Source organism: Netta rufina, assembly GCF_964035555.1.
Source record: "Netta rufina genome assembly, chromosome: 3".
Taxonomy (NCBI): domain Eukaryota; kingdom Metazoa; phylum Chordata; class Aves; order Anseriformes; family Anatidae; genus Netta; species Netta rufina.
Genome location: NC_140125.1, coordinates 108635556 through 108662928, shown reverse-complemented (window position 1 = coordinate 108662928; position 27373 = coordinate 108635556). Strand labels below are relative to the sequence as shown.

The following is a 27373-nucleotide window of genomic DNA, read 5'->3' as shown; positions in this document are numbered from 1 at the left end:
CCTCCTTGGAGAGGCTGTGAGGAGCATTAGCCATTCCTGACAGGTATGAGAAAGCAACACTTCGCTTTGGGAAAGCACTTGCACACAATGGCGACACAAGAATTTTGCAATGAAGTGACAGGCTGTGCCATGTGGTTCCGATTTCTCTGCCCACATCAAGTCCAGAATGACTTTCAGCAGCCTGCTGCTGCTCCCGATTTCAGCCCCTTATTAGATCTCATGTTTCCATGCTGCCTCAGAGGAGCACTACCCTACTGTACCTCCGCTGGGTTAATCCACAGTTCCTCCTTCCTCACACACTAAAGCCAATTTGTGATATTAGTTCCCTAAAATGACTCACAGATAATACAATTTGCTATAAAAATTTTGCATTAAAAATACCTTTTAAAGTCTGTTTGGCAAACATAAAATGAATGATGCCTGCTGATACCACAAGAAGCATTCCTCTATAAAGCAGAGATAAGCAAGGAGCACTTGTAACACTGGAAATTGTTTCTCGTATCAGCAGCACCTTTGGAAATTAACTCATTCTTAAAAAAACCCTCTCTTTCTGCATCAATTGCTGGGAGTACCACAGCTGCTCTCTTAGGAAACATAACCACCTCTGCAAGACCTAGTTTCAGTATGAAGGTTAATTGGTTTATGCAGGAAATAGCCTCATGGACTTTGGGATTTCTTCTTCAAATAAATGAACAAGAGACTTGAGTTTGGTAAATATTCTCTGAGAAGGTGTGGCTGGTGAAGGCAACTCTGCACATCAGAGCATTGCACATCTCTATCCCAGCAGAGGACACACCAAAGCTTCTACCTGAGCTGGCAACTTGTTAAGTATCTTATTAAATATTTACAAATATTTGGAGTCTGAGTGGCTCCATTGAGGGGGAAGGAGGTAGAATTATTCCCTGTGACACTTACTACAATTTTGTTCACTACAAACCTAACCTGAATCAGAACATAGCTGAAGTTGGGATTTCTGAATGAGCTGCAGCCTGACACCTCACTGAGATGCAGATGCTTCCGTGAGAGGATTTTATCATGGCACATCAAGCCACAACATTTTAATTTGCTCTAGACGATAGCAGTAAAATAAAGAATTTTTATTTGGTGCACACCAATTTGCATAGTTGAGAATATCACATGTTTAAGATTTTAAGACACCAATCAGAAAACACAACAGCAGAGCTTCTCTGCCTCTCGTCACTCCCTACTCCCCCAAAGGCAGTAGCTGACACATTCCTGAGGGTCTCATAACCTTGAAACCATTGCTTCAGTGAGCATCAAGAACTTAAGTCATGTCACTTACAGGGACACTCTTGTTTAGAAGATGATTTTCAAACTGGCAATTTAAACCTCAGTCAAGATTTATATATATATAGTTATATACATGTGTGTGTATAATATGTAAATGTGTATACATATATATTGATTTTAGGAAACTTTAATGTCTTTCCCATTCTATCCCAGTACATTTTCTCCCTCAGCCTGCTGGACTTTCAATAGCTGCAAACTGAAGGGAGCCATGAAGCCATGCCAGAGACAGAGAGGTGAAAGTTAACTCAGCAGCAGAGTAACGGGATAGGCAGCTGAATATGCACATGGCTGACAAGTAAAGGTTACTTTATTGGATCTCTTTCCAGAAAAGAAAAAAAAAAAAAAAAAAAAAAGACTTTTAAGGGGGTATTATACAGGCTTGATGAAAACATTTCATACACAAACTCATATTTCTGATTGTTACAGTAGCCTGTGTAGTGTTTATTTAGACAGTTTCCCAGGGATTTCCTGCTTTACTAAAGAGACCGCATCCTGAACATGGGATTTACATAACTCATTTAAGTCGAGTAAAACATGGGGAAGAAGCTTCTAATAGCACAGGCATTACATTGAAAAAGATAAGTTTAATGGGGGGAGATTAACAGCAACCTTTTCCCACTTTTAGCTATAAAGACTATTTTTAAGTCACTAGGAAAAGTTGTTTGTACACACATAACAGAAGAGTTAAAGCTTAGTTAGAGATCACTGAAAATTGAGTGTATTTTCCATACACTGAGAAATAATGTGTTTTAGAACCTTGGACTAAACGAAGATACTAGCATAGAAGAGCTGTAAAACTCTTAATAACAATTTGTGGTACTGATAGAAAACTTACAAAATCTTTACTGAACTTGATCTTAAAATTAGTTACCTTTTCATTGTTTTCGGACATTACAAGTACTACCAGAGATCTCTGCTTCCACATTCTTTCTGTAAACCTTGCTTCCTTTCAACTGTTACAACCCAACACTGCTTAAACTTATAAAAGAATAAAGAGCCATCTGAATGCTTTTCCAAAAAGGTTAAAGCTCAATATTAGTATTAAAAATTAATACTATATATTTTACATATAATTGATATACTACATATAATTGATGCTGTTTAGATGTTTCAGGCTACTTGAATCACCTGTACAGCACAAACAGGTACAACACAGCACCTATAGGAGGGAAATTTGTAGCAATGTATCCTGATTATCTACAATGTCTTCAACTCAGCACGGTTAGAATTCAGTTGATTCTAGTTAATCTGATAGCCGTTTGCCCTTTCAATTTTTCTGCCAAATCTTAGACCAACCAAGTTTTCAGGACAAGAGAAATATTCTGGTACATACCTTACCAGTCTAGTAAGCAACTGTGCTCAGCAGACAAAAGGTACATTCATGAAGAATATGCTGAGTTTTCCAGTACCAACAATCATTATGAAAAACTGCGTAGTTGTTTCATGACATTCAGTGCATTAGTCTTTAATATATCACTGCTGCAAAGAAGTTATGCAAATTCTTGCCAACCTCCACTGATATGTAGCAGATTACTGCACCCTTTTACTTCATTTTCTCCATCTGTGGATCTCATCACATTTGCAAGAAATCAGGAAATATGGATAAAGAGCGTGAAAAGTTGTAAAGTTAAGAATTATTTTAATAAAAGCTGATTAAGAGCTCACCCATCATTCACTGAATGGGTTGGTAGCAGCTTTGCTTCAAAGCATCTTCTCAGGGAAGTTTGATTGTTAGGAGAAGTTCTTATAAAAGCCATAGATCTTCTTCTCCACACCCCTTGAATTTTTGTCCAGTAACAAGTGCTGGTGTTAAGAGTAGTTACAAAAACTTATTTAAATATCCCTAGCTTTTATGCTTTTCCCTATCAACAAACAGAAGGGTATATACTCCTTGGTGAAGAGTTCACCCTTTGAACTCACCACCCCATTTTCCCCCTTTCTTATATTTATCTCATCTACTTGAGATGTAGTTATTTTGCTAACTGGCTTAAGTAGGATCCCAGCTCATTGCATTATACAGATACTCACATATGGAAGTGACCACAGGCCAATTACCTCTTCAAATAGACTAGGCACATTTATTTGTATGTGTGATTCCATAAACATGAGAACACTGGAGTATAAGTTTCTATTGCCAGAAGCAATTTTGCCTGCTTTCACAGTAGCAAAATAGAACCATACTTAAAGCATAAGAGACCAGTGAACTCCTGCCTTTGGAGTATACTAAAAGGGGGCCCCAGCTCAACAATTTGGACGCTGAGTGGCAAACACCATCTGTATCCTTTTCCCTTCCATAAAAGGAACCTTTATGGGAGTGTAAAGGAAAACAAAGAAAGATTACTACCAGTAGTTATAAATACTCAAATAGTTAATCATCCTATAAGAATGTGAATTCTCTCAAGACATTGTACTGAGGCAAATCAGTCAAAAATACAAAGCTATTAAACAAGGGTGCTCCAATAAGTAAATGATAAACTAAAAGAGACAAAGAAAAAGCTCACACTACCCCAATTTTCAGATGTTATTAAAATATACCTAAGGGAAAAACAAAACCCCACAAACAAAAAGATAGACCTTAAAAACAGTAGCTTCTTATTTTTCTTAGACTAATATTGAATTTTGCGTATTTCCCCCTTTTGGTCAGAAATGCCGGAGCACAGCAAGCATACCTACATGGGATTATTTTAGAGCTCCAAAGCCAGTAAACTGTGGCAAATACTTCCATGGGGCACTTATGAAAGCCTATCTTTCCGTGCTGTTTTCAGTTAGACAGCTCTAGAAATCAACACTGAGAAGAAAAATAAACATAGTTCTAGCACGTACAGTAGCAAGAATTAGTGTTGTATCCAGACAAGGAATGAGCTATTTAAAACAGAAGTTAGTGGATTAACCATGCTAGCAGCTTAAAATGCATGTTTATTCAAGCTGAAACAAGAAGTCAGTCAGTGAAGCAAGAGGCCTTCATTGCCAGTTTGTACTCCATACAAGCAGCTCTAATAGCTTTAAGTTCTTTTTTGTTTAGGAGTTTGTTTGTTTCTACAAAAAACAGAAAAGGGGGAATATAATTGACCCAATTGGAAGCAGTAGACTGCTATACTCGCGGCTTCTCTAGCCATACATGAAACACCAGCACCACCAAGAGGTAGTCAATGGTTAGTTAACAAAAGTTAGCAAAAAACATTGAAACACCCCTCCCCCTCTGAACTTCCACAAATCTAAAGCAGCCTACATTTATATACATACACAGATGTGCCAGTACAAAGACACACAATAAGGCACTCAGCTTCAACAGGCAAGTACCTACATTTCAGCTACTCTAGCTACAAATGGCTTACTGCTTAGTGTTACTAGGTGGTAAGGCATACGTGTTCTGAAATAAAACTAAAAGACAATAAACATGCTGGGATTTCATGGCAGGGACTGTTGTCTGAAGTTATTTTCGTAGAATTCAATTTGGTTTTCTAAAAGTCTCATTTAAAAAAAAAAACACTGATGAAGTTATGCTTTCCAGAATATTTTTATTTCCCCTGTAGTGTTTTAAGATAGCAGTAACTGAAAATAATATAAAGAATAAGTATAAATTCCTCAGAATTTAGACATCTCATCTACTTTTCTTAGGGCAGATTGGATTTCCTGTTGAGCACAAGTTACGTTCTTGATAACTCAATTTGAAGTTCCTCTTTCCCTCTCTTCTTCCTTCTCATGCTACAGCCCTTGAAAGAACATCAGCAAAACCCTCCTGGAGAAGGGCAAAAAAAGTATTCATTAGGGTACTTCAGTTATTTCAGCTTCTACACCAATGAAATACAAGCTTTAAACAGACACTGGCACACACCTAAAACCACTTTCAATTTTGAGTGAAAAAGAAAACTGAATAAAGCAGTCTTAAGTGTTTTGACATCATATGCTTAAGTCTAGGTACTCAATAGCCAGCTTGAAGCATATCAGCACTTGGAACAATTTGCACATTTGTTCTAAATATTACTCCCTAATAAAAAGACCAGTGCTGGTAAGATTTTGACTTCATGTACCTTCCTCCCCCAGCCCCACCCTCTTCCCAAATTCCAAAGTTCTCTGAATTAAAATGCACTTTAAAATGAACCAGGCAAATGAATTAGGCAAAACTCATTTTCACAACATTTCAATTTGCAAGCATGCATCGCACATTTTCTCCTGTATTTGAAATTATTTTTAGCACTGCAATAAATTGTGCTTCACATATGATCAATAGATTTAATTACACTGGCCTGATGAGAAAGGACTGATACAACAAAAGTTAGTTCCAAATCCAAATGCTAAGTTCCCTGCCACCACGCCCTTTAAAAAAAAAAATTAAAAGGTGCTGAAGGAAGGATTTCACCATTACCAATTTATGATCAGGTGACACCAGTCATGGCATTTCATATTGAAATTTACTCAACTTAATGAGAAATCCGTGTATTTTATTAGGCTAGCTAGGACTCAGTCTACCTTCTCCAAATAACACCAGGGGGATGGGAACATTTCTTTATTTAACTGGATTTTTCTTATTATTTTTTTTTACAGCTTCCTGCAAGCAGATTGCAGGTTTTTTCTTTTGCGACTAGAACTCTTCACGAAGAATGCAAAATGTTACTTCTCTTCCTGGTTATCAGACATTCCCAATGACCTTTGATATTTAAGTGACAGAATTTGCAGGTAAAGTCACTGAAGTTTTCTTAACTAATATCTGGGGAAAGTCACTAGAGAAAGACAGAAGTTAAAAAAAAAATCAAATTAGACAACAACTTCATCTGAACAAACGAATGCCACACGAAAACAGTGTGAGAGGCACTGAGTACTTTAACCTATCCTACTTCATGACAGATTTTCATGCAGACTTATAAACTGCTTTGATGCTAGTGCAATACTTCTGTATAAACTCAAAATAATGTAGAGTTCTTTGTACAAGATCAGCTGCACAAGTTTAAGACATCACCTTAGAGAAATCTGATCTTAGAGAATCAAAACACTCAGCCAACATTTTGGCTTTGGAATAACTCAGTTCCAAATACATACTTCCTGAAGTTGTTTTTTATTTCTATTTTTTTTACTTCAATATCTTAAATATAAGCATCTATCTGCAACTGAATGCACTTTTAAATAGCACAGCATTAAAAATGACAGTACAGAATTAATGAAGTTTTTTACATATACTTTGCAAAGAATTAAACTGTCTTCCAGATTCGCTTAACTATACTTGTATTATCAATGAATCAAAAACCTATGGAAAGAATGATTCTGCAAATTATTCTGCAAATTAACTCTTAAGGAAAGACAAAAGAAAATCAACAGAAACCATTCTTTGATTTCTTTTACTTTTATCAAGCCAACACCTAATACAGAGTTAACAACGCTGAACAAGCTGTTCATCATGCAAGAAGTATATTGAATTTTAATCCTTTTCTTACTACTGCTACTCAAGAGACAGTACAAGATTTTTGTATTTCTAGGGTAGAATATTTATTAACTCAAGCCTCGTCTCAAGTGTGACACAATCAGAATGTTCTGAACAGCTGGTTAGGAAGATAGCCAAGATGCAAGAAAGATGTCTGAGCCTCCTTTTCAAGGGCAGCCAACTCTTGTACTGTAGGCGCCAGAATATCCACATGGCCTTTATAGAGTCCACCTGCCAAAAAAGACCCAGTCTAAGTGATATGTTCAAAGCCATTTGTCAGCAGAACTAGTAACATTCACCAACAGTCATTCAGAAAGTTTAAAAAAAGTTTAAGTTAACTATAAAAACAGGTATAAACACACTTTGGCTGCTTGCGACCCAGAGGCTGTATTGGAACAAACGCATGAGACAGCAAAGAATTAACCTTTTTTTTTAATCCATGAATTTGTCATTACGAAGCAGAAAACAACAACAAAAAAAACTAGATGCTGTATAGCAGCATAACTCAAAAGTTTTTTTTTTCCTTACCACCAAGGGCTCTTTTCTGCCCATATGTAACCTTCCCATCAAAGTCATCTACTGGCACTTTTATATCTGGTTCAATTTGGGCAATAGTGCAGTTTAAGTGTTCTTCAATCTCCCCCAACAACTAAAAGAAAAAATAAATTAAATTACACTTATGCTCTAAGACTCCAGTTATAACAGTCTTTTTTTGAATGCCATTCAAACAGCATCAACAAAAACTATATATAGGAAACAACGTAGGCTTGGAGACCAAAGACTAATTTTTCCAAATTCAATACACTACTTACAGAAAGTATAATTTGCATAGCTCTCTAGTTTCCTCTTCAAATGGAAGTAAAGTTATAAACACCTTGAAGATAGATCTGTACTTCAACTAAATGGTTAAAACAGACTATAATCCAGTCTTTTAGAGGAAATCACAGAGTCAATCACAGAAAGGCTTGGATTAGGAGGGTTCTTAGAGATCATTTAATCCCAACCACACTGCCATGGACAGGGGCACCTCTCTTTATACCAGGTTGCTCAAAGCCCCATCCAACTTAGCCTTAAACACTGTCAGGGATAAGGCATTCAAAGCTTCTCTAAGCAACCTGTTCCAGTGTCTCTCTATCCTCATACTAAAGCACTTTTTTTAGTTTAAAACCATTCCTCCTTGTCCCATCAATACAATCCCTGATAAAGAGTTCCTCCCCAGCTTTCTTGGAAACCCCCTTAAGGTACTGGAAGAACATTCTGGTCAAGCAGAAGTTTTACCTGCATCTCATTGTACCATATAGTACAACCACCTTCTTCCTTCAGTCTAGTATTGTAACATCCTTTTCCACGACTACTGCATACATGATACCAAACCTAGAAATAAGGGAAAACAAACTTTTAAACTTTGAGAAATAGTTTAGTATATTCATTTTTTAGTTCTAGCTTGGAAAATAATGTAGATATCTTTCCAGAGTTCCTTTCAGTTAAGGAGGAAAGAAGCAGCAATTTTCCAATGCAGGCTGTTAAAGTCAGGCATCAGCTGTGAATGGAACTTCAGTAAAAAGCATCTGTTCGATTTTGCTTTGGAGTGTAATTACCTTTTCTTTTTCTTTTGCCACAAGGGAGATTGCCAGACCCATCCTGAAATAATGGGGGGAAGAAAGAGAAAAATGTGTTTCAACAACTATTGCCAACTTATTAAAAGCAAAAAAAAAGAAGTCCAAAAATGTATGGTGTCTACTCTGAACACATACATACCTTTCAGCTCGGCCTACTCTCCCAATTCGGTGAACATAGTTCTGTTTTTCATCAGGCAGCGTGACATTGATAACTGTAGAAGACACAATCCACGTAACGTGTGTGCATATACTTACACATTTTATACATATACATTTTATATTTATATATGCACTTTACATACACATATATACATATACACACACACTTTAAATACGTGAGCTAATGTTACAGATCACACAACTAAAGTAAATATGCTTTTGATCACTGCACTCCTTCTTCTTAGCCCGTATACACACTATCAAATGTGAACTTAACATTCTGTTAGAGCAGTTACAGGTGTCATTACCCACCTGTGCCACCTACATTTAAGGCTTCCACCATAAAATTTCTTCCCCATTACCTGTTTTAATTCGTTGAAAGGACTGAGAATATATTAAAGCCATATAGAAATTCAATAGCTTGGTTTAAGAGTTATATCTTACCATAGGGAACACCATGAATATCAATTCCTCTAGCTGCAACGTCCGTGCAGATCAAGAAACGGACATCTCCCCTCTGAAAACATAGTTATTACAAGTGGTGAACTAAGTAAACCGAACCAAAATCCAAGCACTAAAACAGCAGCAGTTGTTCCCGTTTACTGTACCTTGAAGGCACATCTGTACATTTACACAATACTCCAAATAAAGCTCTTCTGTAGTACAACAGTGCTTTCTGAACATGAATGGCTTGGTCAGTTTACATCCTTATTTTTTCCCAGCAAGATAAGGCAAATATAAATCAATAAATGTCTTAAAAAAAAAAAAAAAACACAAACCCAACAGTTTAGTATTTAAACTATCATTTGATTTGTTTTTTAATATTCAAGATCCAGTAATTTTAGAAAATAATGATCTGTTACAGAGCTTAAATTTAGGTTTACTTGTAAGTAAACCTATCTCTACCCTACCAATGAAAATATCAATGAAAACTCAGAGGTCATGTTAACTGAATATAGATTTCCACTTAAAAGAAACTGCATCTTATAATTTTAGAAGTTCTAGAGTTTTAGAGTTATAAAACATCCAAACCCATTTTAATTTAAATTGAGGGCACGTATTAACATACAAGGTCTGACTTCAGTTATTAGGAAATGAGGGAAAAGCCTGCTAGAATCTGCTGCATCACCTTAAATCTCTCCAGGTTCTGTTTTCTTTCTTGAGGTTTTCTGTCACCATGCAGACAGACACATGAGAACTGATGTCCCTTCCTATCAGGGCCTGAAAGAGTTACCATGCATTAATAACATCACATATAAGGTATGGCACAACACGATACAGCAGTGAAAGAAGCACAGGTGGGGAAAAGTCTCAGCTTGGGGGAATTTCCCTTGATTTATTATTCTAAAACAAACTTCTAGTTACTGATACAGGCATTGGTAAAAACAAGATAATTAAACAGCTTTCCTCCCCCCTCACCAGAAGGGTTTTGTGCAGACATTTCCTCACCCCTTTCTAGTCTAAACGTCCCTTTCTTTCCCCAGATACATCTCTTTACCTTTCTCCTTGTGTCTTATTTCAACCCTCCTGTGTGCTCTCATATTTCTCCTTCTGTCTCCTCGTATTTGTATTTCTGTGCATCCTCACATTCCCTCCTGTGTTTAGAGCAACTACCTCTCATTCTTGCTTACATTTCAGTAGAGGCCCCATACATCTCTCTTACTGGTTCAAATTTCGGCGCACAATGGGTTGTTTCTACCCACTTCAAAGCTGCCTAGAACTGGTATTCATGGCTTCCTCCCACACTGGAGTGAGCCGTGACTTTTATGCCCTATGTTAAAAAACTTGGGCACAGTCTTATTTGTGTGATATCTGAATATCAATGACCTCATCATAAAGTTGTCTTTAAAATAAGCAGAGAAGGGAATAGAATACAGTTCTGGTGAAAATACTACCTCCGCCCTGTTGGATGAAGTACTGCTCCATATTATCACAATCTATTTTTGTCCTGCAGAAAATAATGGCTTGGTCCATCTTGTGCTCTTTGATTGCCCGAACAGTGTACTCTCCCTTCAGAATTTTGATAGCTTCAGACCACATTTCTAAGTTAAAGAAAATATTTTTATTCAATTATTTAAAAATACAAAAAGCCTTTAAACAGTATGCACTTAAAGATCTCTAGCCTTTGAGTAGACAGGTAAACATTTACTAGCAGAGCTGGTAAACTACACCCTCATTTTTTTTTTTTACCTGGAGTGTTAGCACCAGGACGTGTATTGTCTTTTGCATGTACTTCATCAGTCTAGGAAAAAAACACAAACAACCTTCAGCCACTTCATTGTAGCAGTAGCTAAACCACATTCAATCACAAGAATGGAGGAAGAAAACCTACCACCAACTACTTAGAATTTACTCAATGTTTCTAATAAAAACCTGCATCATCCTCTCAGCTCTGCAAAGACTTTCCTCAATCAACCCATTAGTCACTAAAAACCCTCTTTCTGTTCATCAGCAGGCCTTAAGAACCAAATTCCAGACACAAGACCAGCTGCAATTCATTTATCCTTTTGAATGGAATCGATTGTTTACACTCACAATCCTGAAACTTCACTTATTGTGACTGCTTCTAGCTAAGAAATAATTTTAAAATGAGATTTAATATCGTAGATTTCTTTTTAAATAAAATAATGAAATTAATGTTGTTCTTAATCGTCTAAAATGCTTGAGACAGCAGGACTGGCTCCATTACATAGAGATAACTCAGATTCTGAAGTTCACACTAACCCTCCCTTGTAAGTTTAAAAAAATATTCAGGCATTAAATGTACTGTTCACAATACTATAACCTGAGAACAAACATTAAAGAGCCTTGAACTTAAAATAAATAAAATATCCTTTCAACTAACTGTTTTTTGGTAAGACAGCAGAAACAAAACAATAAGCATGACAAAGATATTCACCCTTTTTTAAACAACTAAGAGATAGAAGATGAACTTGAAGCGTAGGCATGTGTTACCTAAATAAATTTTAATTAAAAAAAATACAGAAACAAGTAGTTGTGCTATCTTGGATTTTTGTACATGCCTATGAATTTCTTTATGAATAAATTCATGCATGGAATGGAAAAGTCACTAACTCTTTAGAATGAGTTCAGGTAAGATCATTAGACAAATTGTGATGTTACATGCAAAATTCTTCTTAAGTCATGTGAAAATTACAGTTACTTGAAATCCTTCCAGTACTTAGAAGACATATTACCTAAAATTATTTTATTTACATATTTGTTTTCACTTCAAACTCCAATTAATTGACCAAGCCACATAGATTCAAATCCACAAATGAAGAGTACCTTGAAGAACCAAAACCTCACAAAACAGAACCACAGAATGGTTGAGGTTGGAAGGGACCTCCAGAGATCATTTAGTCCAACAAGCATGCTCAAGAATGGTCACCTACAACATGTTTCACAGAGTCAAAATCTGCCCAGATGTGACCATCTCCAGAGAAGGAGACTCTACAACCCTCTCTGATAGAGATCTGTCTCACCTTAAAATAACAACCTCAGAAGAGGGGGGCAAGACACAAAATGTGTATGCACCTCTCATGGCAGACAAGACTAAGAATTTTTCTTTTATGATCAACTGCCTTTTAGAACATTAGACAATGAAAAAAAAATCACTCTGGCTTTATGGGACAAGAAAACCTCACTTGGATATGGTCCAACATACTAAGCAAAACCAAGTCATTAGACCACACTTCATGGAGGAAAATACTTAACTCCATTTAAGTTAAAAATTACTTTTCAACCTTATGTAATTTTGTGCTAATCTAAGCATTCTGTTCTACCACCAGACAAGTTAATCTACCTTTAACTAAAGAAACATTTTGAATCTAAACACAAAGCTGGTTCATATAATGAAAAGTAAAATTATTCATGTAGATCTGAAAGCAATAGAATAATCATTGCTAAATCATAAGAAACTGGTTGTTTGTATGTTTTTTCCTATATTAGAATCAGATACAAACCTAAAATACCAGTGAAGTGAACTTACGTTAAGACTTAACTAAAACGCTCTAACAGACCTAACAAAGGGAAGTTCCAGAGACAGCAAGATGTTAAGAAAACCTACGGATCCTAAGCACATATGGGTTGCTAAAAAATAAAATACAGCTCCAGGTTATCCAGAGCTTGAAAACTAAAGGCTTCAACAACAAGCTTCCCACCTGAACAGGTGTCAGGTGAATGCAAAATTTAAACCCAAGATTCAAATGTAGTTTGAGATTAAATCCATTCCTCTAAAAATTGTTCATTTCACATGCATCTTTCTGTAAAGTGCTTATTTTTTTCCTCCTATCAAAAGTATGTTGGGAAGTTTACCTGTCTATTGTGAATGATGAGAAGGAAGAACCAGTGAAGCTGTTAGCTGTGACCACTAGCTGTGAAATGACTGAATAAGCAGTATGGTGCCATTGCTCTCTACCTTGAAAAGGTAGTACTACTCCATCAGTATTTTCCCCAATCATGTTCATAAGACTATACCATTAAAAAACTGTTGTGACATTACAAACATCAGGCCGCTAACTAACATGGAACAAACATTTCAGAAACACTGAACTTTCAATAGCTGGCAAAGATCCTACAACACTGGGCCTCAACCCTGCATATTAAATAAGTAAACATTCACAAACAAGTAATCTAAGTTCCACTTATAGACCACTTACTCTGATATGATTCTTGCCAAGTCTTTCCCAGAGTTTATCAGCTTTTGGATTAACAGGCACAACTACATGGTGTACAGTTTCGGGGACAGAATCTTCTCCTTTCAGATCAACCCAGGTGGGAAAATGCATGATCTTTTCAGACAGCTTTTTCACATCAAAAGAATGCAGTGTTGCGGAACACACGATCACCTGAGAAGAAAAAAAGCCACATGAATACCACCGAAGATCAGATTCTCCTAGAACAAAAAAAAACAAAAACAAAACAAAAAAAGTAGAACTGCAAGAACGTCATGTGGTAGCTGAATAGCACCCTGCAGCACAACAGTGTCTCCCAAACTGGCTATCCTCATCACAGCATCTACTCCGCTGATGAGTCAAGACAAAGTTACTGAATTATTCTCTTAGAGAAACACAATCATTTAAGAGGAAGAAAGCAGAATTACTGAGAAATGATTATTAGAGCATTAGAAGGAGTGTAAGTAATCACTCATTTTTCAGATACGTTTGTATCATGTAACCCAAATACTGATAGACACTGGACTTCAGATCTAGGATCCTAAAAATATACGTTTGCAAGCAATTACTGAACCAATGAACAAGTGCTACTTGTGGACAAGAAGTGTAACGAAGAAAAAACTACTTCAGAGAAGAAATGTTCCATACCATGCAACAGTCAACAACTGACAGCAGGGCACACCACAAAAAAAAAAAAACACAAAAAAAAACAAAACAAGAACAAACTCTATACCTGAAGTCGCTTTCCATCTGAAGTGATCTGAGGAATTTGACTATGGATCCTGTTTATGAAGTCTGAATAACCTTGGAGAAGAAGGCCATCCTACACAGGAATAAAATGAGAGAAAAAAGGTGCAGTTCTTATTTGTCAACCTACATACCTCAGCCAAATAACCAACACACTTGTAGTCTCAACAGTTCTACTCATTTAATTAGCTGAACAGCTCAATGCATACTCAGGATATTACTACTACTAAGGAGGAAAAAAAATGAGTATTTTCAAGCACAGCTGCTATGCTTCAGAAGAAATTAAACATCTGCTTCAGCTGCTTCTCCTAGCTAATACTCCTTGGCACGTTACGTGAACACTTAGCTATACTACAACAGATTAAAGTAAGAAAGAGAGGCACTCATTCCACAGCATATTGAGTAGGACATACACTGGCTTCATGACCTGCTGGGTAATCAAAACACTTACCTAGTCTTAGTCCTTTCAAGTTTCATGAATATTATGCTGGACAGAGACAGGGACTTATTTCACTAATCTTATAAATACAGACTAAAACATACTTCTCTATTAGGTAAAATAGAAACATCTTTACAGAGAGGCAACAAGAGGAAGTTGTGTAGTTTATTACACTTAAACAACAAGGAGATTAACCTGAACTACTCTAGAAGTAGCTAACTTAAGCACCAAATGCTACAGAGCAATGTTGTTTCATTACAACTAAGAAATGTTATACTGCATTTAAGAACAGCACTTGAGTATCATTTAGTTCTCTACATACAGCTTCATCCAGAACGAGGAATCTAACTTGAGATAAATTAAGCTTTCCTGTTGAGACCAGGTCATCCAGCCTTCCGGGAGTTCCAACAACAATATCCACCTATGAAATACAGAAGAGCATTAATTGATCCCATAGCTAACTTGGAGGCACCAGCTTTGCTTAAACTTCAGTATGTGAAACAATCAGCTGTATGATATCCTATTTTCTATGAATTACAACCACAGATTGCTAGAATAATTTGTATTGGAGGGACATCTTGTAGTCATCTGGTCCCCATATGACATACGTCACAACCAAAGGACAACTTCCAATTTGCTTTAGGATTCTCAGGACCCTGCCCAGTAAAATTTTGACATCTTCAAGGGCAGAGACTCCATAAGCTCTCCAGGCAACAGATCTGATTTTAAATAGGAATAAAATAAATTCAAGTATATTTCATATTTCCACAGTAAGAGAGTTAAAGTCTACCAACCATAGAAATATACTTCACAGAATCACAGAATTTCTAGGTTGGAAGAGACCTCAAGATCATCGAGTCCAACCTCTGACCTAACGCTAGCAGTCCCCACTAAACCATATCCCTAAGCTCTACATCTAAACATCTTTTAAAGACTTCCAGGGATGGTGACTCCACCACTTCCCTGGGCAGCCTGTTCCAATGCCTCACAACCCTTTCAGTAAAGAAGTTCTTCCTAACATCCAACCTAAAACTCCCCTGGCACAACTTAAGCCCATTCCCCCTCGTCCTGTCACCAGGCACGTGGGAGAACAGACCAACCCCCACCTCGCTACAGCCTCCCTTAAGGTACCTATAGAGAGCGAAAAGATACTTAAGATCTTGCAAGATGGAAGGGTTCACCATCACAAATTTATCGTATAATCATTTAGGTTGGAAGAGACCTTCAAGATCACCTAGTCCAACCCATGACCTAACACTAACAAGTCCACTAAGCCATAACACTATGATTCATATCAAAGTCTAGCAATCTTCCAGTTCAAGCCTGCTTAGGAGAAATGTCTGATTTTGGCAGCTAGAGACACTGAAAAAACTCCTTAACAGTGATCGAGTCTCACTTTTGTGCCTTGAATAAAGGCACAGTTGTCCCTAAGGGACAACTGAATTGACTGTACATTCCGTGCTGCAGAAACTAAGCTGGGTCCTTCTGCATAGGATTGGTTTTTGGTGTAGCTTGATGTGGACAATTGCAGAGCAGTTTTATTTGCATATACATGAAGAAGTTAGTAAGAAACTTGTCTCTATCCTGATAATTAACAACAAATATTAAGTTACACTTCTATTTTAAAATTTTCAGCAGTACTCAATACCTAACAGAATTTGATCAAATACCATAAGCATTTGCAGTGAGAGTTGCCATGGAAATGAAATGAAAAAAGCTAATACAGCACAGTATGAGCTTGCTATCAGCTGCATGGTCTCTTTTTATCAGGTTTACAGAAGTCACAGGAAGTATTATTACTGTTCTCTAGGGACAGCATGAGTTATTTAGAACCTAAACTATTAAGTCGTATGAACAAAAATAAATACAACTTACTCCTTGTTCCAGCACAGAGAGTTGATCTCTTGCAGCAACCCCACCAATAATCAGCAGTTCCCTAAAACAAACATTACATCAATGTATTTTGACATCTGGTAATTTTTTTGTTATATTCAAGAGAGAAAGTAACAGGCTGAAGACTGATTCCACTATTAATAGTGATTAACATTTCTGAACCGTAATTAGGAGCAAAACACTAAAAAATAAAAATTCCTCCTCTTATATAGCATATGGTACTTTGAGAAAGTTTTCAGTTGTATTTTAATTCATTATTTTATTATTGTTGTGAAATTAGTTAATGTTAAATATTTAATACCTTTAGAAAAATGATCTGTTCCTTATAATCTTAAGGAAAATTTCACTTTCTAAGTTCCTTGTATTTTTGAAAGCTAGCAATGCAAATAGCCAAGCTAAATTAATCTTACATCTTAATTTGTCTCTCCCTATTACATGCTATTCCATTAAAAGCACTCTTGCGAACTGACTGTACTTTAATACGTAGACATGTCTTTCTTTTATAAGCACAATTTAAACAGGAAAAACTTTAGACTAAAGCATCCTGTAGACAAACTTTGTTATTTGGATTGCAATCCAGTGCTTGTAAGTGCAACATTTGTTCTGTGAACACCACAATGTAAGCAGAGCAGACCTTGTATATAGCCACCTGTTGGAGTCAGACTATAGTGTAAGAATTCGAAGATTGACTGGTAGCTGGTATTGCTGAGACTATTACCAGTAGCACTGCAGATTAAGGTCCCTGTAGCAACAAAGTAGAACCCCACCCTCCAAGTCATGTCCATGGGCAATGTCATGAACACAACCTAAGTATCAGATGCGCTATTACCTTAATTTGGGATTATCAACATATTTTTTGAACTGCTTCACATTGTTCAAAGTTTGTTCTGCTAGCTCTCTCGATGGTTCAACAATCAATGCTTTTGGAGCATTTGGAAGGTTCTGTGTTTGAACCACTTGTGCGTTTCCTAAGATTAAAAAAAAGAGCAGTTAGAGACAGACTACATACCTATCTTGGAATTTATTATTGTAAACAAACTTGTGATTCTAAATATTCCATAGAAGGGAATATTCTGCTTTAGATTAATATTCAAAAAATACAAGTCTTGCCATTACAATAGTATACTGGCTATGCAACATAATTTTTATCATACAGCTTAAAAACCAGACACTTGTTTTCCAAGTAGATACCCTGCAGTAACTTAAGAGAAGTTTACTCATCTGATACATTTCTAAAATTCCAAGCATAGGACTATTTGCAATTTACATTGAAGACAACCCTGAAGACTACTGAAAAAGCTCTAGTTTTGCTACCACTGAGGTGTTAGTATTCTAAGACCCTGAGTACAGCAGAAATTAAGAAACTGAAGTGATCAAAATGTGTATTCGGACAACCTTAAAATACAATGGAGAAATTTAAAGGTCAAACCTTACCTGCATGTTGTGATTTTACAACACTACCATCGGGAGCCTTGCAGAGTCCAATATAGCCATCTTTTGGGGGAAACTTGAAGTCTTCTTCGCCAAAATTGAATTTTAATTCAGCATTCTAGATTTCAACAAAATAGTCATACAGATTCAAGAGACCATGTGAAATTGTTTTTCATTTTACAAGTAGCTTCCCCCATGAGAAACCAGCTAGACAAAGAGGCGTGTGTGGAGATAAGGAATGTGTTTTTTCCCCTCCCTTCACATTCTCCTTCCCCAAGGAGTCTAAAGCCTGCCTGACAGTTTGTGCTTCATTCTAGTTCTTCTACAAGAATATTCTTTTATTCTACATCAAAGTATTCTTACAGTTACAGATATGCTGAAACTTTTATGATCTGTTTTATTCATATTTGACAACTAAGCATAATTAAAAAACTAGCCAATATAATTTTTAGATGTGTACATTTCTCTGATCACCAAAAAGATGTGCTAAGCCCTTTACTCATCACCCCAGAGAGACTGAAGAAAACAAAGACACGCTATTAGATTTACAGAATGTTAAGAGTAAATGAAACAGGAAACTTAAGGGTTCAGGCAGACCACTTATAAAGTTGCTTTCTTATCTCTGTGGAATCACACTATACTGAAGTTTAATAAAGGTAATTCTTGCTCCAAACTATTCTACCCTTACATTAAAGTTTTGGTATTTCAGTTTGAATTAAGATATTCAGTATTCAGCTTGAGGAGTCCTCAAAGTTAACGCACTGATGACCATTACAGTAGTGGATTACTAGTGCACAGAAAGAAAAATAGTAAAAGCATAACTACAGTAATTGTACAGTAGTTGCTCTATCAGAACTAGACCAGTTTTCTGGAACTCGCGCATTTGTGATATTCCTAAGTTACCTTCAGCACACAAGCTGCAAAGAGTGCCTGGTTCCTTATGTGTGGTGGGATTTCAAACGCAAGGCCAAGGTCTTTCCCTGAAAGTAGGGATCATTCAGTCAGACTCCACATGTATGTGCATCCTCCCTCCCCAGCCATGTGAGCATTCAAGTTAAATTCCAAAGGATAAAGTGAAGAAAACTTACCATTTTTGGAAAATTTTATTTGTCCTTTATCTAAATCTAGATAACATCCAATTGTATCATGCATAGTGAATTCCTACAATGAAAAAAACTTTGTTAAACTCACAAATTTTGGGGTTGTTTATTGTATTAAAAAAAACGGTGTTTGCATTCTGCCAACTTTTACAATTTTCATATTTCTCCCTACTAAACACTGATTTTCAGGAGAAGCAAGTTCTATTTTTACCCCAATATTACTAACATAAACAACATTCACATTTTTGATTACACATCTTCAAGCTGCCCAATTTATCTTAGATATTAAAACTGTTATTGCTGCTTTAAAGTTGCTCAAATGCCTTTACAATGATAAATTCTAGTCATTTACCTGGAAGAATTCTGTATTATGAAGATGTGCATTAATCACGCATTTAGTAGCCAATGTAAATCCAAGTTTAGAGCATCAAAGACGAATAGAAACCTATCTTCTGGCTACTGAAAAGACTAACTCTCGTAGGAGGTATTAAATGTATGCTACAAATTTAAATACTTCATTTAAATCATTTTAAGTCTTTTCATTGTAAAGGTATTTAACAAAAACTTATATACTATGAAGTGCCTTTTCAAGTTCAACAGATCAGAAGTCACTTATAAAAGAAATAAAATAGCAAATTGTTAATACTGTAAAATTTGCAGCTTTTACTAATACCACAAAAAGACATTTCTACTGTGCTCTTCATATTTATATAAGCTATGCTTAAACATTCATTCACATAGAATGCACACTACACAAAAAACACCACAGATATTCCTGGTAGATGTTTTCAGAAGAGTGTATCAAAATATTTCTAATGGTATATCCAACTAACTGGCAGAAATTGAGCCTGACTTCAATACCTTATTGGCATACTTCAATACCTTACTGGCATTAAAGTATGTGTTTTGAGTTTTTTTGTGACTTCAATTGCCAGTATACAGGTTTCCATGCCCTTACTTTGACATCCACCAACGCATACAGATGTGATGTTATTCAAGCTAACACTAAAATAAGTCAAGAAATAAATCCAAGAGATCAGTTAACCACTAACCTATAACACGCATAAGAGTTTTATCGTCTAAATAAATCAACATCTTTGTGGTCTAGCCACTATCATAAATCCAACATACTAACATACTTTTGTTTGATCTAGTTAATGTGCTTTTGTCCAAAAATGCTTTGAGGTTTCATGGTATTTTTACTTAGCAACTTTACCTTAAAAATTTGGCACTGCTAGGAAAGCATTGATTGCTACAGCATGTAACCAAGATAAAAAATATTAAAAAAACAACATGAAGAAATTGAGAAATGAATTGCAATGTTCTTTATTAATAAGTAATTCAAACTTACCTCACCATAGCTGTCAAATTGCTTGTTGTGAGATTTCTTACCAGTGCCACCAAATCCAAAGCCAAATTTATCAGTGCCTGAAAACAAGGCACAGTACGGCCTTTTATTGTTTGGATGACAGGTTACATTCCCTCCCCCCACCTCCTCTTTGTCCATTATCATTTATATTGCCAACTGAAACTTTTACAATGTAAATAATAATACTCAGTGTTAACTGAAGACTCCTAGTTTTGATGTATTATAAAATAATCTTTGACCAGTATACTGGTACTCTAGTCATCTTCATAAAAAGACTGAAACAAAAGGAAAAACATCACAAAAACAATCACCATCTATACAGATTTCTTCTTACAAGCAGAAGATCTGTACTAGTTTTGAATTCACTGATATTGCTAATCTTCCCAAGGAGTCCCTTCTCTGCAAGAAGAGAACAGGATTCCAACCATTCCATAATGTCTACAGGATTCCAGTAGATCCACCTTCTTAAGATGAAACTCACCCAAATCTAGCGATGCCTGCATAGTTGACCAACCAACTCTGCACAAGCCTTGGTCATGACAAGACACTTCATAGTAGCATTTTCCTTTAAGGGAAAAAAGATAAAAAAACACCTTAATTTCAATTTCATTGAGGTGGTTCAGTTTGGCAGTCCAGAATCACCAAATGTCTAACATTTCTACCCTACTGCGTTAGGGTGAAAGTGACCTGTAAGTACCTATGTACCTTGATGGAGAAACATGTACTGGAAAACAGCACGCCTAAGAGACGAAAAAGTATGTGCTCAGAGGTAGTGTGTGAAAGTCTTCAAATAACTACTAAAAACTGGTAAGCTAGTGATACCTGTGGTTCTCCAGAATCCACAGCATTTGATTAAACTCAAAACCCCAGGGGTCTGCTAAATCACTGCAAGACCACCAGCATGCACTAGCACTGACAACTTGCTGTATAACTTGACCTGCATTCAGTTGGTTGCCATGTACAGACTACATGCTTGTGTGCACACCTGATGAAATCAGACTGCTCAAGGGTCATTTTGAACACCCACCTAAAATTACTGGAGTGTCAGCATGACTCTCTGCTTCCAACTAAACAGTTGGGATTGGCCTCCCAACTTCAACCAGATAACCATGAAATCTGTGCACACATGTACCTATGGGGGAAATAATTGGAAGTACTGTGTGAATAGCTATTTCCTATTCATGACATTTAATAAAATATGTTCTAATAAACACCAGTTATGAATGCCTCACCTCTGACACAATCCCCAATCAGGAAAAGGCAGTTTACAAGATAAGGAGAGAAAAACAAACTAAAATACTTTATTTGCCTTTCGAAAGTCTTCAGCTAGCAGTAAATTGAGTAATGGCACATTTGCTTAGATAGACAGTAAATTTGAAATGCGACTGTCTACATTAACAATAGGTGCTAAGTGCGTGTTTCAGCTGAGATTTTTAGGAGCCTCTGAAATATGTTGTTTTATAGCTACCTTTAGTCACGCCTCTAGTTGCTCTGCATCCATGCCATTCTTTTACTTCCCTGCTTTGGCAACACAGACCATCTGATCCAATTGCTGAAAATGACAAGACAGTTTTATATAGAAAATGCTTTTTTTAATAGTTTTTTAAAGAAAGCTTTGTACATATTTTATTCTTTTTGTTTCACAATGTGAACATTTCAAATACAATAACAATTAAGATAACTCACCAAAAGCTGATCCTCTATCATATGGGTTCATCTGCCATTTATTGAGCACTAAGTTTGAAAGACAGAAAAAGAAAATTCTTTAAAGCAACAAGGTAAGCCTGGAGAACTCAAATTCAAATTTCACATTGTCTCTGCCACCTAGCTTAATATTTTGGGAAGGCAGCCTTACTCCAAATCAATTCAAACCCTCTAGGTCAGCAAAGGCCTAAAAACTTAGTTAGAGATGCCTAATGCAAAGCTACTTTATGCAATTTTGAATTATTCCATTAAATGCAGCACAGATTAAATTGCTTAAAAATACAACTGAAAACAATAAAGACACTTATAAGGTAAGCCAGAGTGTAAATGAACTGCACTGTCAACACTGCAGCAGTCATTATCAGTAAAAACTGAAAGGTTAGTACTTTTAGTAACATTTTCAAAATTTTGTTTTTACAGTTATTGTTGGTGACAAGTCTCAATCTGTAACTACTACAGACTGAACACATTTACTAGCTTTCAAGTTGCAAGTCTATTTAAAAGGACATCTATATTAGACACTTGCATACTGTGCGAATAACACCATGATTACAATCCATACTATATCAGCAGGTTCTGGCCCTGCATATCGCCAACTCAGTTCAACATTTCCGAATTCAAATCTGCATAGCCCAATGCATCCCAGTTCTTCCCATTATTAACATCATTAAGTTTATATTTGTAATTTTATATTATCTGAAGTAATTGTATTCTACTCATATTACCCCAAATTTTTAAAAAAGTATCTGTTCAACGGCAAGTCAGGCTACCTTTACTTTGTGGTGTTATGGAATTGACATGAATTAACAGCAGTCTAAACTTTGGAAGAGGGAAAGATGAAAGCTCACCTGCTCCACCAGTTTTAATAGTTGCTTTCCCTTTTTTCCCTTCCATCTGGTCCTTCAGTGTTTCATAAACAATCTGGATAACTGGAATGCTAAAAGCCTGAAATATAATGTTATTTTTCTTCCACCATCTATACAGGTATTTCCATATATACAGACAGTCTGGTTTTCCGTTGAAATACCCATAGCTTTGAAAGACCTTAAAGCATATCTAAGTGTATGTTTAAAAACATAGTCAAATGTATACATGTTCTCTCTGTATGCATACACAAACACCATGTATCTTACCACATAAAATACTTGTACATTCTACTACTTCCTATTAGAATTAAAATTGATTACTTACACCAGTTTTTCCACTGCCCGTTTCTGCAGCCTACAGGAAGAAAAATTTAAGTTTAATCAGAGTTACAGCTTCCACTCTAAGGATTGTTCTACAGCTCTATTTTAACAAACTATAAATTAAGGTTACTTTTACCTCTGCGTAATATAGAAGATCTTAAAGAGTAATACCACTGCTTCACAGAAATCAGACAAATACAAACACAAAACCTTTTCAATGCACTTGGAACATAACAGCTCCCAGAATTCACCAGGGGAGCTATCTATGTATGTCTGAGTTCTCAAGGTGCTACAGAATATTATAGGAGGCATTACTCTGCTTACAGAATCTGCAGAAAGCATGACACCCAAGTACGCCAACCGGGTATTTTTAAGGTTATTGAGACTGAAGCACTTGTTAAGACGGTATTTGTCACGTTTCATGCAGTTCTGTGTCAGGTGAAGAGTAGAGTAGGGGGGATCAGTTGGCTTTCACTCATGTAGCAGTGCCTGTCAAACTGTCAAGTTGTCAGAAACTGAAAGCCTATGAAGAATGAATTCCATCTGCAAGAACAGCTGGAAACACACCAGAAACTCTACAGTTTTTAGTTCAAGGATGTATTTTTCCACTTAAGGAGGACAGAAAAACAAGTGTAATTACAGACCCTTCTGGAAAGAAGGGTTCTGGAAACAGTGCGCACTCAGGCAAGAGACACACACTTCCTTGGAACAGGGCTGTCCTGCATACATACCATAAGCACATCACCACCTCCCAGGATCAGTGGGATAGATTCTGCTTGAATATCTGTAGGAAGACTATAGGAAAGAACACGTTAATATAAATAGAGACTATCGGAAGAAAAAAAAAAAGATTTTTGCTTACACAAGAACCTACAGATATCACTTTAATGTATCAGTAACGTAAGGTGAAAGTTATTCCTCCTGGTTTGCTGCTGAGGAAGTGAAGAGGTACAAATTTACACAGAGGGTTTGGAATAGCTGATGTACTTTGACAGGAAGTGACAAGTGGATGCAGCGAATTCAATTGCACCCCAAGAAGAGGTCCATATCTTACCTCACTATGCTAATGACAGAAGGAAAAGATTAATTATTGATTCACAGATTTCTTCCCTTCCAGTATGGTTCGCTTTTAAAGCCACTTACATAGTCCTCATTTACAAAATTCCTACTCAATACTGGAAAATAAATTAATGAAATAAATGTAACTAGTATCTTGAAACCATCTCAGCAAATTAATGCCATGTATACAGGAAAAGATTTACATAAAATTAAGACTATCCATACAGGTAACATTCATTCAAAATTACAATTCAAAACTAGCTTTAAAATACTGAATTTCAACCCAATAAGCAACTAACACCAGGAAGAATAACTCTGGTAAAATAACACACTCAGTCATCAACCCTGAAAAACACAAATTCAGCCTACAGTTTGGAGAACACTTACTGTCATTTAAATGACAGTATTTCATATAGCAATCCCACAACACATAGTAAATAAACCTGAAGCACAGGGGCTTTTCTCAAACAAATGACACTGAAGCATAAGCTGTCATACTTTGCTCGTCCAAGCTTATGCGTTACCACTGCAGTTACAGTTTGATCTTCAGCTGCTCACACTATGAGGAAATATAAGAGATGCAGCAATGATAAAAGGAAATATATATCCCTGCTGTTACATTACAAAAAAGTGGGTATTTTCAGAAGCACGTGATACATCACTGAAAGGCAAATTTGATTTTGCCAGGCCCAAAGGTAAACCTACTTACAGCCAATCCATCTCCTCCACTGCTTGAGCTATCTCAGGCATAACACCCATTTCTGCAAGACAAAAATAATAATAATAATACAAAACACAAATAACAAGCAGTGTTAGTTACATTAACATAGCCCAGAATGAAGTGTTTCCACTTGGAAATTTTCAATTACAAGCAAAAATAAATATATGTATTACGTTCTTTAAGCAAATGTTTACATGTTAGTCTTCACACTGTCACATGCTAATTTTCCATGCACACAGAAAGCCAGCGCATGACAGTGTATATATATATACACACCAAAAACTTGGTTAACACATACATATGCATACAGCCAAAAATCATTCTTACATTTGCTATAGTAATAGGAATACTACTAAAAAGTGGGTGAATGTTTTATTTTCATTGTTTTCAGAAAGCTTCAGTTTTCAGTTATTATTTTTTACTCCTAAAGCCTCACACAAACCACATAATCAAAAAGTTTTTTCTTAGCAACAAGTTATTACTAATTGCAAATCAGAGATAAATTCCTTAAACAGTCTTTGCACTTTTAGCATACTTCCTATTTATGCTGATTAAGTTCTTTCAGTGCATACTAACAAATAAAACAACTAGCGATGACACAATATAAGTTTTCCTCCGCTATTTAATAAAAATAAACCTGTCCACCACCCAAACTTATCTTCAGGTCTAAAGAAGCTTCAGTATTTCCCTCGGTGATGATGTATGGTGATTGTCTGGGTGTGTATATAGGAAGAGGGAAACAACAGTACCAACAGTGATGTGTGCTACTTTAGGAAAAAAATCCTATGTTATGGTTTAGGCAGACATTTTAATCATGATAAGGCACTGAATTTGTTTAGCGTGGGAAAGAGAAAGCTCAGGAGAGATCTTATTGCGTTCCACAACTACCTAACACAGGATGGGGCTGCTCCCAAAACGTTAGGAATCACTGCAATGCACAAAACAGTTGCCATAAGCTTCCTGTTGTAGAAACGACTCACAATAAGGAGTCAGCCTTAACTTCCAAGCAGCCCCATTTACCAGGTACACGCATGCCACATATGCCCTAAAACCCAGCAAACCCATTGAGGCGAGCACACCTGCTGGCCTGCCAAAACCTGGGCAGCCAGAATAGCACCTGGGCCTCCCTAGGCCTACTGCGTAGCGATGCATATACGACAGTGAGCCCCTACTGCCCACCGGGAACCACCTCCTCCTCTCCACCCCCACAAGGCCCCGTCAGACCCAGACCCCAGAGGGGTCTCCCAGTGCTTGGCCGCCCCCGGCCCTGCCCCGCACCACGTACCCGAGAACGCCGCCATCTTGGCACTGCCAGCCTCCCCTCCCGCAGAGCGCAGGCGCAGCCCAGAGCAGCCGCTTTAGGGTTCCGGGGGGCAGCAGGGAACGCCGCGCCGCACGTTCCGACCCCCGCCCGTTCGTGTGTGCATCGCGTATATAAGTCCGGGCTGCTACTCGGAGAAGGAGGAAAGAATTACTTTTTGTTGTTTTGCGGATTTTAAGTTTTTAAGGGCATACTCGGGTGACCTGCTCACGGCTTTCTCGCCTTCCTGAAAGACTTTTTTTTTTTTTTTTTTTTTTTTCCTCCTGTCTTTCTTCTCTCCCCTTCATGGAAAACCTCAGCTATCTTTGTGATACCAGGCCTGGTATTTAGAGCTTTACACAGATATTAAAGTCAGGAGAGCTGTTTGTTTAGTTTACAACTGTGGTAACTTACGATTTAAACTGTAAAGTGTCCCTTTACAGTAAGAATCTGCTTTACGTTTACATATGGCATTGTAATCTTCTGTGAGTTTTATTGTAATTCACATTCGCATAGATTTTGGTAATAAAGATACTTGGTACAAAGCATTCTGAGTTTTCTGTGTATAGAAGTATCCTTGCAGCTAGATAACACGTGTGTACCTTCACACAGATAACACATCAGTTTATTTTACAGATTTATACATTCTTCTATGGTTTTTGTGAAGCTTCCATGCATTCTTCACAGTCTTTTGCCAAGATAACTTCTAGAGAAGTTAAAGGCAAGAATCTTTGGATTGTTACTGTTAAAATAAAATTAGATTCCAAATTAAAAACTGCAGCTTGTACCATTACAACACAAAACAATAGTGCATTTGTCTACTACAAAACAATAGGGTATTTATCTAGTTTGTACATGCTAAGTGGAAGGCAAATAATAAAATATTACCTACCATTTTCAATTGTGAGCAGTCCTCTAAAGCAGTCCTCTGAAAAATATATTTAAAGGACTAATAAATGAGGGCCTCTCTGACTATGTAGTTCTCTTGACTACATGTGTTGCAATCTTATTACTTTTTTTCACGCGGAGTTTTATTTCAGAACCTTTTTTTTTTTTTTTTTTTTTTTAATGTTCACTGAGCCCTGTTTATTGCTAATTTACAATGCAGAAAATGTGTTGCAGAGAAAAACACAACAGGCATTTTATATCATCTGTATCATGACAGCTTTTTCTTTTAACAATAATTCCTTTGGGAATATCTTAGTTTGATATGCTTCCTTTCTTTCGCTATTCCCTGTATGT

At 36.6% G+C, this 27373-nt stretch overlaps 1 protein-coding gene across 1 annotated transcript; it reads right to left on the bottom strand.

The window, feature by feature from the left end:
- Positions 1-4809: 4809 nt before the first annotated feature.
- DDX1 (DEAD-box helicase 1) lies at positions 4810-26159 on the bottom strand. The gene is made up of 26 exons (XM_084284670.1): positions 26117-26159; positions 24820-24871; positions 23783-23846; positions 23056-23085; positions 22713-22809; positions 21847-21894; positions 21629-21712; positions 20642-20725; positions 20143-20219; positions 18780-18852; positions 18595-18671; positions 17695-17809; positions 17090-17228; positions 16243-16303; positions 14690-14788; positions 13915-14004; positions 13167-13355; positions 10696-10747; positions 10401-10547; positions 9635-9726; positions 8950-9022; positions 8486-8558; positions 8326-8368; positions 8006-8101; positions 7256-7376; positions 4810-6958 (listed from the first exon to the last, which is right to left on the bottom strand). Exons 1-26 carry the CDS (start codon positions 26130-26132, stop codon positions 6828-6830), a joined length of 2223 nt encoding a protein of 740 aa, XP_084140796.1. The 5' UTR covers positions 26133-26159; the 3' UTR covers positions 4810-6827.
- Between the last annotated feature and the right edge of the window lie 1214 nt (positions 26160-27373).